The 14,046-nt window shown below is 40.8% G+C and overlaps 1 protein-coding gene across 1 annotated transcript in view; it reads right to left on the minus strand.

Annotated features, from left to right (window-relative positions):
• The window catches only part of UNC80 (unc-80 homolog, NALCN channel complex subunit), a 134,154-nt gene that overhangs the window by 105,834 nt on the left and 14,274 nt on the right, over positions 1-14,046 (minus strand). The window contains exons 5-10 of the mRNA XM_021398329.1: positions 11,438-11,594; positions 10,517-10,815; positions 7,779-7,902; positions 5,940-6,013; positions 5,364-5,503; positions 1,174-1,435 (exon numbers count right to left, since the gene is read on the minus strand). Of these exons, the coding sequence (XP_021254004.1) occupies positions 1,174-1,435; positions 5,364-5,503; positions 5,940-6,013; positions 7,779-7,902; positions 10,517-10,815; positions 11,438-11,594 (1,056 nt within the window). The remainder of the gene's footprint in view (positions 1-1,173; positions 1,436-5,363; positions 5,504-5,939; positions 6,014-7,778; positions 7,903-10,516; positions 10,816-11,437; positions 11,595-14,046) is intronic.

Here is a 14,046-nt window from a genome sequence, read left to right on the forward strand (position 1 = left end):
CCGTGGGTCTCCCGTCCCCTTTGTCACGGAATCGGGCCGAATGCCCGTAAACCGTTGACAACCTGACTTCATAAAAATCATAAGAATGGTTGCAATACCCTGAGACTAAAAATAAAAATACTAACGTTTACACTGTTTATGCTTGTCTTCTGGTTTATGAGCATCTTGGCCGTACAGGATATTTCACCCTTTACCCTTATGAAACAACAGGTCAGAAACTGCCAGAATACCGCAAACACGGATTTTAAGAAAAAACAAGACTTAATTCTGAGAGTTCTGAGTCAAAAAAGACATTTGACAGGAACATTAACACAAGATAGAGCCTTTTACTTGAGATGTGTCATAAAATGGGATTGCAAAAATAGAATCCTGTATTAAATGTTGTAAGGCAGTTCCACTAATTCAGTAAGTCAGAAAAGCCTACATGACAGGAAAAGAGTGCACAACCTAAAAGTATCACAAATCAACAAGGAGATTAACTGAAACTGCAGCCACACCCCTTTTTCACCCCTGGATCAACCATGAGCTATCCAAAACAAACAAAAAAAGCAATTAAGCTCTAAGACAAAGATCTCTACTGCGTCAAGGTCAGGAGTCTGGAGTTTATTTTCTAGCAAAATGGGGAATAAGTTTTGACACCTACTAGGATAGTTTGTCCATTGAGGCTTTGCTGGCAAATATAAAGGTAGAAGTTATGCAAAAAGAATAACATCATGAGAAGAGGTAACGACATGGAGGGCTCAGTGTCTCAGCTTTCAGAAGTCTACTCTGATATTTAACACAAGCGTTTGTCTGGAGTGTGCAATGCTGTACCAAGCACAATTCCTTTTCTTTTGAAGGGTTACAACAAAGAGAGCTCAGGAAAGGCAGTCTGATTTCTTCTGACAAACTTGTCAGTATATTCCCACATTAAAAACTGTTACCAGCGTTCTCCCAGGCTTAATTATTCCAAACCAGCCTTCAAGCTTTCAGCAACCACCAGCTCAGACTCTGAGTCAGATTCCATCTCCAAACCCATCATCATTCTCTGGATCTTCTTCTGAATCAATGCACATACCAGATCTCTGGGCAGTTTAACCAACACCAAAGCTGTGCTTTTCACTAGCCATCTGTCCACCACTTCCCAGAACCACCACAGCAGTTACTGGCTGCATATCAATGGCAACTGCTTACCTGAGTTTTGTGGGTATTCACCAGTGAGGGTGCAGCAGCCACCATGGAGCTACTGCGAAGTCTCGGCAAAGGAGTGATCTCTGGCTCAGGTGGTTTCTCCGGCTTTTCCTGTAGCATATGCCTCAGTCTCTGCAGGTAATACATCAGTGACCACTGTGTGCCCTCCTCAGACCAATGTGGCTGCAGCAAGCAGCGCAGCACTGCCACATCAAAGTAAGTGGCATAGCGAGATTTCTGGCATGGTGGGATCACCATGGACACTCTTGTTAAAAAAAAAAAAAAAAGAAGAAGAAATGTTAGTGATCAGGCTCTTAGACCCTTCTTAGATACTCTGCTCTCTGAATAAAGAAAACACAAGGATGATCCGCTGCTCTGTATGTTCAACTGTTCTTAAGGGGTCACCCAATGCCACAAAATTTTCTTTTACAAGGAGAAACCAGTTCTGTCCTAGCACGCATGCTGGTTCACTCCAAAAGATACAAGAGCTCTCCTAGGAGGCCTAAAATTTAGCCAGTTGTAGACAGCTGTAATCCATGTGCATTCTCCTGCCATCTGCAGAAAACACCAGGATGTGCACAGAGCTGTGCCTGCTTGAGCTTGCAGGGATATTTGACACTGACCCTTTGGGACTACGGCCTTGACTGAGGAAAGCATTACTGATGACACACAAGTGGATATTTAACTTTCAGCTCCCTAGAGGGCTCAAGCACAGGGTTGTTTTTTTCAGGAATTATTTTTTTAAGGTGTTTCCTTGGATAAGGTTGCTTTCTTAAACTGTGATTTGAAGATAAGCCTTCAGCATCTGTGCTAACTGAATGATTTGTTCAGCTGGAAAAAGACAACTCAGAAGCATCTGCTGTTCTGGTACTGGTAATAAGTATTTAGAAACTGTTTACATTTGTATCATCAGGCCTTAGCAGAGAAAAAGCAGGCAGGGCAGCTAAGCTAGTTAACTATTTGGCTATTTAAATTGATTCTCATACAAGTAAAAGCTACTGTTATGAACACTCCTTGCCAAGGTGTGCTAGGTAAAAGGAAAACATTTTACTTTCACTGTTGTTTTCCTACCTTTCAGGTGGTGTCATTTCCTAACAGCTTTTGGCACGGAATTTCCTAAGTATTGCAGTCTGTAGACTTTAGCACAGTGCACGCAAACCCAGTATGTCTGTGGTAAGCCTCAGAAATTAAGACTCCAGAGATTCCAGATTTCAAAGGGATCATAACATTTTCAGAACCAACCCTACTGCAATAAAGTCCCCCAACTTTTTTTCCCCCGTGTCTTTCCCAGCAGAGTATAACTGTCCTGATCTACCTTCTGCACAGCCAGCAGCTGCTAAGAGACAACCTGTCAGAACAGAAGCAGCGAAGGAACTCAAGAGGAATGAGAATCATTCGGGAAAAGGTGTGAAATGCTGGGGATAGGGCAGGAACTCTGGAGACCCATCTCTGTTTTTTGCCCATGGAAGTACACAATCTGAATGTTTCCACACAGTATCTTAGAAACACACCTCTGTGAACTGAATGATGAACTTCTGTGTGTTTTGGATTCTATAAAAATCAAAAACACTTTCATGAACAGCGTTCTGAATCATTTGGGAGATACAACAAGAACATCAAATATTTATTTTTAAAGCCATTTACATTATCAGCTCTGCTAAACAACATGTGAACAGCATTGGCAGGATACTCCTACCTCCAGCTGGGTACCACCACATTCAGAGTAGAGGAAACCAAGGACACAGTCCAACAAAGCATTAGAGAAGAAACAACAACATTGACTAGTTGAACTCCTTTAAGAGCTTAGAGTGAAGTGCACGCTTGAAGTGCTTTGCTGGATTGCTGCCTAGTGTCACAAATCTACCCTGTGCATCTAAGGTAGGTATAGGACTGGCAAAGGAGAAAGAAGCGTGCAGTGAACGATGACACTGCTTGGAATCACATGAACTCTCCTCCAAACTACACACATGGCAACAGGCAGGTGGTTAGGCTGGGTTTGGAGAAATGTGTGCATCTAGAACTCAAACCTGCAGGACTTGGTTTGCTGCCAGCCTCACAAGCCAATGCTGAAGGTAACTGGTGACTGCAGACCAGCCCATCTGTGTCAGCACACGTCACTAAATGCAATCTATGGACTCCAAGTTTGTCCCTACTGCTGTATTCAAGATAAAATATTCCAAGTTTGATGATTTAAAATGAGTTGTTATTAAAAAAACAAACAAACACAAAACTGAAATAGGAAGAGGAATGTAATGATAAAGGGTAGTAAGCCATAAAGTTTTTCTGACACGCTTGATTTCAAGGCTGCTTTTGTCAGTCAAGATTGTGCCAAACAGGTGCACGCCATACAAAAGCATAGCTGGGATACTCAAAAACATAGCAGCAAAGAAAATAAAGGCCATCATCTCAGCAGCAAATATAAAGCATACATTATTTCCTGGTCACTTTGCAGAACCCAGATCAGCATGTGTCTGAACTGTCATTCATGTTTCCCTGTATGCAGCTTGTAAGTAAACCCAAGACACAACACAGCCTAGAGCAAGCTGTGTTCTCCTTATGAAAGATTTGCCACTGAAGTCCTGCAAAGACTATTTCCAAGGCTGTATGTTCAAGGTAGCATCTGGATGAAAGGCTGTGGCTTTAATTGCTCCAGAGTGTTAAGCTGCGGTCATCTATGAATGGATTTCACTGAGTAGAGCAGAGATAATTAGCCAGGATCAGAGGAACAAGCCACTTATATGTCTGAGGAACCAGAAACTAAACTCTGTGCTAATTTAGAAGGAAACCTAGTGTTCGTTTTCTCAGTTCTAAGCTAACTGTGACAGCAGGGAGAGTGGAAAAGCAGTCTTCCTCCAACCCGGGGCCAAAGGACAAAGAAATACTATGGCTGTTGGTAAGCAAAGTAAACTACGTTTGTCCCCAGTTGTCCGTTGCATGGCAACCAAAGCTCCCTGTACAGTTTTAACTGATCAATGAGTCCTGCAAATGAGGAGACATAATGACGCTCTCTTCAATGTCTGTCTGCAGCTCCATCTCCATAGCAACCACCAGATCCAGCTCGAAAAACTGATCACCTGATTCTGTCTTCTTAAAAGGCTTTTATTTTTGTACAGCTGTGCTTCTCTGAGCCACAGTGTTCATACATAGAAAGGCAGTTTTATGCCCAATTGCAGTTTTACTGGCTGACATTAATACAAATTAAATAAAGAACCAGAATTGACAGTGGGCTTGATACAAAATCCCAAGGGAAACTTCCTGATAGGATGAGAGCCACAGAGAATGGCTTTGCCCTTTCCACCAGGGAAATAGCCCATCAACTCCTTTTTTGAGAAATCTCAGTTGTTCCTAGATTATATGCAGAAACCCACTTCATCCCACATTTCTTCTGTTCCTGTAACGAAGCAACACTGTTGTTTTGGATATGACATTTCCCAAAAGAGACAAGCGCCAGGACCAAAATTTTCATACGAAGTTTAAGTGAGACACCTAAATCCAGAGAACTAAAAATATAGCTAGGCTTCCTTTCCTCTCCAGGCTCCTGAAAACACTCATCAGCTTCACTGACTTTATGGCAGTACTGTGTGTCCAGCATCATTGAGAATTTGGTTCTATCTTTATCTGCCTGAATCAAGAATAGAATAAGTTGGTGTAGCAGTGCCATGCTGGAAAACTGCAGCTTCAACTCTGCAGAGCAAGATGGGAGGAGGGTTTCATGACCATGCTTTTTTGTTAGTCTGCTTCTTTTGGTCAGGAGCCTAGAGGTAGCTGACTAAGCAACAAGATGCAGCAAAGGCATAATGAAGGCAATGGAGAGAAGCTTGCAAAAATCCTTCGCTGGTGGAAAATAAAATTTTATCAGAAGGAAGCCAGAAAACATACTAGCTGCCTGAGGCTGAATCCAGCTAAGAAGAGTTGAACCTGCAGATGATTTGTTAGTCTCTTTAATTATGATAAGCCGGCACGCTAGAAAAGATCAAATAAACTGTCACAACAGGCCAAGAGGAGATCTCTCCAGTGAAAGTGGCATTCAGTGTCACCGCTTTGTTCAGCTCCCAAAACTGAGATCTGTAGAGTTCAAGATAAACATCCAGCACCCTCAGAGTTCAGTGACAACAGTCAAATCAAGATGAGGACTACTGTGACCCCCATCATTGATTTATACCAATCTAACTTTCTGCTGAAATAGTCTGTACCTGGGATGTGGAGTACCTCTCTCCTGAGAGGTTTGAGAGGACACGCTTCCTTCCAAGGAATTTCCACGATGACATGCTGAAACAGTGGGCTTTGGAGGTACAGAATCTGGCAGGGTCGTCTCACAGACCACCTGTAGTCCCTTTGGATAGTTTTAATAAAAGGAAATAGGTAGATAAACACATTATTCTGTCTTGCATTAGTTTTCTTACCGCAGTTTATGCTTAGATGACTATTACTTCTACCATAATAACATGAGAAATTCATCAGGCCTGTGGCTTTACAGTATGTAAACTGTACAGGCAAAGGTCAAGGCAGGGCTCTAACCCAAGAAAAGATATAAGAACAGGCTTCCATCCTGTAAGACAGGGTATCCCCAGCGAGATCCTGACTACTATGCTCAATACCCTTTGGTTTCTCTGCAGACAAGTTTGGGAGCCTTCAAGAGAATTGTGACAAACTGTAACTTCTGAACATGGATTACTTCAGGGTAATAAGCGCAGCTGCTGTTTCAGCATTCAGTTTCCTCTTCCCTCAGCTGCTCACTCAAGCCCATCCAACCTCAGTACAAAGCTCACCTCTGTATGACCACTGTCCAGATTAGGGGATTCACAAGTCACACTCTGATTGTTGGTAGGAGAACTTCTTTTAGCTGAAAAAATAAAATGAAACTTCATTTCAGAAATCATCTCTAATATTTAAACTTTACCAACTGAAAGGATGAATTAGAAAAAAAACAACCAAAAAACAAAGTAGCATATCTCTCACAAACTTCCTAGCATTAGCCTAGGCCATTAAAAAAAAAACAAACACATTTATTTTTAACTTTCTCACCTTTTTTTCAATTGTATTTTCAACAACATTGTCTAATGAAAATCTCATTTCTATAAAAATAAAATTTGAAATCATATTTTATCCTAAATCCATTTGGCATTAGGCTGTGCTTTCCTGTACACGCTAGTGAACTTTATTTTGGGTCTCTTCCTCCTATTTTCAAGTATATTCAGCTTTCTTTCTAGGTTACCTCTCTCAGAATACATGGTGATTTCTAATTTGACAAATGCCTTCATCATAGATAACAAACTTTCTATATGAGATTCAGATGCTAAGTGATACTGTAGAAGAACAAGGACATCACAAAGACTAAGGATGACAATTCTTGAAATCTTGTCATATTGCAAGCTATTCATATGTAACTTAGCGTCAGACTGACTCCAAGCAAAACATCATAAAGCTTCAGCACTATATTTGTTTTTAATTCCTATTCCAATGACAATGTAAGTAAATTTTATTTTTTGTCACAATTTGAGACCAGAATGCTACAAAATGAGAATCCCCCTTGACATAAAGAACCTCATTCTGGTGCTAATTCTATTTGGTTGAAAATATTTTTAAAACATAACAGAATATTTTTCATAACAGTCTTTAATCTTGAAGTTATACTTCAGGAATTTTCTGACCATACTCCAAACCTTTAAAAAAAAATCCAATGGTCAAAGAAAATTTAGTACTAATTGCTTATGTTATATCCAGGGTTTAAATCTTCAGTGAGCTTCATCTTCTGCAATTAAAAAATAGGAAAAGATGATTTCATTCATTTGAGAGACTTCTTTTCAATTTTAGACTGTCCTAGAGGCCTGCAGAGCCTTTAGGACTAAATACAATATCCAAAGTGACTTATTACATTTGAAAAATCTGATTCAGCTGACTACATTTTCACTACTGTGAAAATTATAATTCTGTGCTTTTCAGAACTTGCAAGCAATGCCACAATAATATATCCAGCACAATCACAATTCACTAGTTTGAACGAATTATGCAAAACTATTATCTCAAATACAGTAGTAAAGAAGCACTTTTAGAACCAAGCCAGATGTAAAGGCTTGGAAGCCTAAGGACCCCACTCCAGTCTCATTATGGCTGAGGTACAAATGAGGAGCAACAGATTTGCATCCTGAGTCTTCCTTGGAGCCTCTTGAAACTACTTTCTTTAGTTTTCATAACAAAATTTCAGATAGCAAGAGAACACAGACTGCTAACTGTGTGCTCTTCACTTTTAGTATGTCCAGTGCCAGTCTGGGGTAAACCTTCCCCAGTGCTGGACTGCTGCTAGATGTACTCTTTACTCTTCTTAGCAACTAAGGAAGATAGGGTGAAATAGAGATATGAGGCTGACAGAAAGTGATAACCTTACTGGAGAATTTCTCGTTTCCTATGTGTGATTTCTCTCTCATCTCTTATTTAAATATTATGCAAACAATATTTGATTCCAAAGGGAAACAGCCTGAAACTACTCTCAAAGACTTGACTAGTTCCTGCAGTATTAGCATATTCCTCAAATACGATGGCTACAGAACATAGCACAGCATCAACCAAACAAAGGAAAGGTTTTCCATCTGTACAGCAAAGTCACAGACCTGTAACAATGTTCCTGATTGGTTTTACAAGGGCATTGAAAGCAGACACTTCAGGTTGCCTGTGTTCCCACATCGGCTGCCAAATAACAAGGCCACTAGCCAACCGAAATGTCAGGTCAGATTCCTAAAAAGACAAACAGAGGTTGTATCACATTAGCTCACATGAAAGAATGTTGTTTCCAGTTTAAGGGGATTGTCCTTCCTCTGATGCACAGATCTTATGGGAAATAAGCGGCACTACATGCCATTCTGTGGTCAGTATATACTAATTCAGTGGCCGCTGAAGCCACTCAGCAGTGGCTAATACATTTCGAGCATAGATATGAAAATACAATGGGGAAAATTCAATACAAAAAATACAAAAGTTTTTTTCCAAGTTATATTTTCATACTAGTTAGTGAACTCTTTTTTCAGTACTTTAAGCTATATGAGGAAAGGCTATTTTCATGTCAGAAGCCTCAGCATCCCTTCTAACCACATCTAACAACTTCATATTTAGTATTCAATCTCATTATAACCTTAGCATTTACTTTTCTGAACTGCCCCAAAAGAATAGGAAGACTAAATATTAAAACACTGATTAGAAACTGAGGTAACATTAAACGCTTCTAATTTTTATGAACTAGTAGCATACAATGATGTTGTTATTAAATGGTAAGACTACCACTACTAGAGATCTGTCTGTACAGAGACACTGGAACTGCTAACACTTGAGCCATCACCACTTTACATAAGCAAGTAGCTGAAATTATGAAAGTTAGCAGACAAGTAAACCTTAGCAGGATCAAGGTGCATTTACCTCGACAAAAGTCAGATCTACATTAGAAGTCAGTAGTGTTAGCGTAGTCCAACTATCCCCTATACGCCACACACAAACATTGGTAATAGCAATTTTGGCAGCATAATTATAGCTTCACCACTGTCTTCTGTTGACTTACCTTCACAAGCCTCATGAGCTGAAATCAGTGATGCAGACAGCTAAAAGAATGGCAAGAGCTGGCTCCTCATTGTTCCCCAGTCCTTCCATTCCCCACCCTTTATTAGTCCCATCTCAGTGGGACTCTCTAGTGAACTCATAAGCCTAGTTATAAATTGTTTGTTGTTTTTAGCTTTAAGCTAAAGCTAGTTTTAAGGAACACATTGCAAAACGTTTGGAAGTGCTAGCAATAACACACTGCATTTTTATTTTGCACTGCCAGCTTAAGATAATGAGCAAACACTTTTAACAACAGTTGTTAAATTACAGGATTACACCTAATTCCCCGCAGAAGTCTCATTTAAGACTGCACTGCTAAATGCATAAACCCTCTCAGAAGTCAGGAAAATCCATCATTTAGGCCTTCTTTTGCAAATGTACCATCTTTATAGAGCACGTGCATTATTTTAGTTATCAGATCATATTCTTCCCTGAGACTTGTACCTCTATGAAACACGGAGGGGACAATGCTGATTTAGCAAGCCAGTTATGTGCCTCATTTACTCTATCTTATTTGATCTTTGCTTTGATGACAAAAACACATGTTCTCATGGGCTTTTCAATTATTTATAACTATACTATCGCAGATATTTGTGGACATTTTCTACATTTTTTTCTAAGCGGACCTGAGATACTGTTACTCCATCCTGTAAATGGAAAATAACCGAGAAAAGTGATTATAAAACTTTTGGAAACCCAATCTCTAATAGCCATGCCTGCCTCCCGCTTAATTTCATTTATTCGAAGGACAGTCCACACTGTAGCACACACTATAGTCTGTGTAGCACTGGGAAGAACTCACATCTCCATAACTTACTGAGAAAATTGAGAACTAGTAAACAACTACAAAAAAAGAAATAATAGGGCAGTATTGTTCAGTCAGCGGCAGAATTAGGGAAGAAAGTTAGCTCTCCAGACTCACTTTCAACTGCTTTAACTAAAAGATTGTCCTTTCTTTCCTGTACTTTACCTTCTTCAACTGTCGGAGTGCATAAGGCAGTATTACAACTGGTAACAGCCTCCATTCCTTCATGACCTTAAAGACCTTTCTGAGCACCCACTCCCCAGAATCAGTTTCTCTTTCAAAGCCTAGCTGGAAATGTAAAGGCTCAATAGCAGCCCTCTAGAGAGGATGAAGACAAGAGGCAGGTGACAGGGCATGCAGAAAATGCCCTCATTCAATAAGCTGTGAAAAGTTGATGCAGTCAGCATAAAACCAATAGGGTCTTTGGCAGACAGGAAGCCTTGCAGCCTGCTTCTAACTTCAGAACAAAGGAATACTTAATTGCCTTTGCCACTTCCACGCTTATACCACTAAAAAGCGATCTTGGTAATCAGCATCGAGATGATTAGTAATGACAACAATGAACCACAGCAGCAGCTCCACAGTGAAATCTCTTAAAAGCTAGCAAGACCCTTGTGATCAACAATTGAGTCAGAGGAGCAAATTAAAGCTCACCATCTTTTCTGCAGAATTCGTATGGGCCACAGATCTTTGACATTCCTAGGGTATGGAAATGCCTCACTTCAGATTTATTTGCCTTTGTGCCTTCCAAATGCTACAGTGATTGTTCATGTTGTTGGAAGGATTCATTTCTGATGTCAGTGGTGCTGTACCAACATGTTAAAACATCCGTAGTAGTCAGCCAATGTGCACTGTAGGCTGAATTAAATGGAAGACTCAAAAAATCACAAAGGCAGAATAATTCTTTCTTTGCTCAGAGGTGTCTCCAGACAAGTATCCCATTGTTGTCCCACTTACTTTAATCCTGTGGACAAGAGGAGCAAAGAGGAACACAAAGAGCTCCACGGTGGCCATGGAATTTTGGAAGAACTTCCTTCTGTTGTTCTCCTCCTCATCATTCATGGTGCTGGGTCGGGGATGTCCTGGTGACCCTTGGTTTTCAGCCTGGTGGATAAAGGCACTACTGCTCCCTCCCCAGCTAGAACCTCTGTCTCCTCCAAATCGGTCATTGCTGCAGTCCTGAGGAGCCTCCAGCAGCATCCAGTGAAGAGTGTGAAGAAGCTTTGTTTCAGCTACTCCAAGTTTATCCTGATGTCCTGGAAGGGAAAAACGCATCATTGTATCTCACAGGCTTTCTATTAATGGTACTGTTGAAAATTTCAGAACCACACAGGAAACTGGGCATCTGACTTCACAATGAGAGCTTGAAAATTAAAGTTCTACCATTAAACAGCATTCTGTTTTGTTATGTTTGAAACCTCCTAATTCACAAGCCTCATTTATTTCACAGCATTTGCAGTTTGGCCACTGAAATGTCAGTGGCAGAGACACTGACTGCAAGGTCCTAAAAGATGGTAGCTTGAAAGCCTTGTCTGTTTGACCCCACTGAATAAAACAAAATGCAAGCAAGCACTGTGAAGTTTTTGCTAAAACTAAGCTCTTGTGTATCTGGAAAATGACTAGCAAAATACCATTGAACTACTTCGACTCTTCAGCTCATGATTTCTAAAGCTAGCAGACCACTGACCTCACTGGGAAAGCTTTCCCAGGTTCCTCTGTTATAAATGAGAACAGATCGTGAAATGTAACACATAGAATGAGCTGGGATTCCTAGTTAGAATCCTAGATCTAGGATATGTTGTGTGGCATGCTGAGCATCAATCGCATGTTTTGATTTGTGTTTCACTAATGGAAAAACAAACTCACATGAGCACTAACCTAGCTTGTTTCGGTTGGAGAGCAATGTTGCGGTGCAGTGTAACACATGTGGGAGCGCAGCCTGGACAAGTTCCCAGCGAGAAATGCTCTGGATGGCTTCAGAGAGAGCTGGAGAAAGGCCATGAAGCTTGTTCTCTACTAAAACTCTTTCAAAAGACTGCAATTGAGAGAAAAAAAAAAAAAAGAAAACACCAAAGCTTCCCACACATACTTTCTATGACATACAACATTCTCTTTAAAACCTGTAAGTTTTCATTACACAGTTATATTGTGAGTTAGAATATTTTTCATGTAAAATACGGACTGTAGCTAAAGCTCACTATATACATGGACATACTCAGCTAGGAAATGAATGGACCACTTGATATAATAAAAAAATATACATAAAACTCAATATAATAATGAAAAAGAATGAAAGCAAACACTATACATATGTAAGTACCAACATCAAGCCAGACTTACACTTGTGCTGGGTATTAATCTGGCATGCCAGTGATCCTGTTGGGAGTCACAGGATCTAATGAACCCTATTTTGTTTGTGGAGCTGAGAGCTGGTTATACTTTTCTCTCTCACACACACATGCCCTTTCAGTTTAGTGTAACATAAAGGGCAATCCATTAAAGGTATATGTGCCTTAGGAAATGTTTTCACACCCTGCCACAAAAAATTGTATACAAAAATTTTCAGTGAGCCATGATGTAGTGGTTTTATGAATGCTTAAAAGAGCTGATTGCTGCAGCAAGTTCATTATTTCCACCTCAAGCAACACAAAATAAGACGACCTGGCTTTTAAATCCCCCAGGAAGTTCCTTATTGCTAGCTGCTCCAACTATTTCAATAAGCTCTTCCTCTGACCAGATACAAAGATCTCATTATAGGTCACAAAAGCAGTTATACTCCTTCACTGAAGTTCCTAAAGCTAAGAAATACATTACTGGTAATGCATGTCCTTGCCATAGACTAGCTTAGCCTCCTGGCTACCTATTTGTTCACAAGCTGTTCCACCAATTTCATCAAGCTCCTGGCAAACAAGTAACTGCTGGCATTCATGACCTAAAGGGTGCTTCAAATGCCCTCACTCCAGATTCATAAAGCTTATTCTTCAACACTAGTCACAACAATTTTTCCTGTAAAAGTGCAGCAGCAATAGGAATAGACTTAATTACAGGAAAATAAAAGCTAAAAGGGCAGCAATAGTAAACTCTCTCTCCTAAATGACCAGCTACTCCAATGCACAGCATGATAACCAGTGGTAATGCACACTCTTCTGCATAACCCAGCAGCTGCGTACACTTGTCCTCTCAGGTTGCGTCTACATCTGCTGGTGGGGACAGACACAAGCTCCTCAACAGAGAGGCAGGATGTGCCAGCACGTGCACAGTGCCACACCATCATGGGAATACAGCGCCCCCGTCACAGCTGGCTCTGCTCTGGCCAGCATGGAGGCAGAGAAATGCACATCTATCCACACCTACACCCTATGACTGAAGCTCCCCATTAGCACCAGGCATACAGAGTAAGAGAAGGGGAGACAGTATGATTTGTAGAAAAATATACATCTATATTTAGTACTGAGTGGGCTTATAGAGAACTAAGCCTGTAGTTATACAAATTGAACATGAGGAAATACAAGAAATATCAGAGCTGCCAGTAAATGTAACTCCACAGAAAGTCGCTCTGCCCACCTATTAGAAATCCTCTGGTTCTAGCGGAGCAACAGCAGAAATTGCAAAGTGTTAGTTATAATATGTGATGATGAAACAGCTGTCTTCCTAGTGATGAGTCAAAAATAACAGGCTATGGATTAGGTTGTCAGCAACATGTACATAGCACCAGGGGTGGGTAACATGGCTACCATGGAAAGACCCAAATCACTCTTACAGTCAGAGATCACTCTTAGTCAGAGGTCTGTTGGATGTCATGCTGCCTATGAAGGGAAACGCTCATTTATTCCTACCAGTTCAGGAACACAAGCAGTAACATCACATCAACCTCGGCTCCTTCTGGCCATTTGGCAGCACACGCAATAGCATGCTGTAAGGTCCACTGAGATGAGAGGATGGCAAATGCTTTGAAAGCCTGGGGAGAGGGGAGCCAGGTGCTCATTTTTACAGTTTGGGTATACCGTCAAAACTGGAACTACATCATTAAGCCATAGAAGAAACACATCACAAATGCATCAGGACAGAGGTATAGAACTATCCCAGCCAAGATTACCTAACAAACAGGGGAACAAAGTAGGAAAGTAAGATAAGGTGCAAGCCTAAAACAAGGTCAGAGACCACACAGAGCCTGAAAAGGCCACTGAAAAATATGACTTCAATTTTGTCAAAAGGAGTCAGAGTGCCACCCCTCATTCCTCATCTGTTGCTGCAGTCACGTGCTCCCACCTCATTTTTGTGTCAGCTCTGGGGCTCACTGAGGGGAGTCAAGCCTCTATGAAGGCCAAACTGAAGTTCAGCACAGAAGGAAGCAGTTTCTACCAGGCCAGCAAGCTGAATTAGCTCACCGGAGGGTCTGTCAAGCATCTAATCAGGCTTATCTAAAGAAACTGCTTTCTTGCCTTCGGTAGAAAAAACAACCCATATAAACTCACACTTCAGCACAG

The sequence above is a fragment of the Numida meleagris genome, chromosome 5 (assembly GCF_002078875.1).
Source record: "Numida meleagris isolate 19003 breed g44 Domestic line chromosome 5, NumMel1.0, whole genome shotgun sequence".
In the NCBI taxonomy this organism is placed as follows: domain Eukaryota; kingdom Metazoa; phylum Chordata; class Aves; order Galliformes; family Numididae; genus Numida; species Numida meleagris.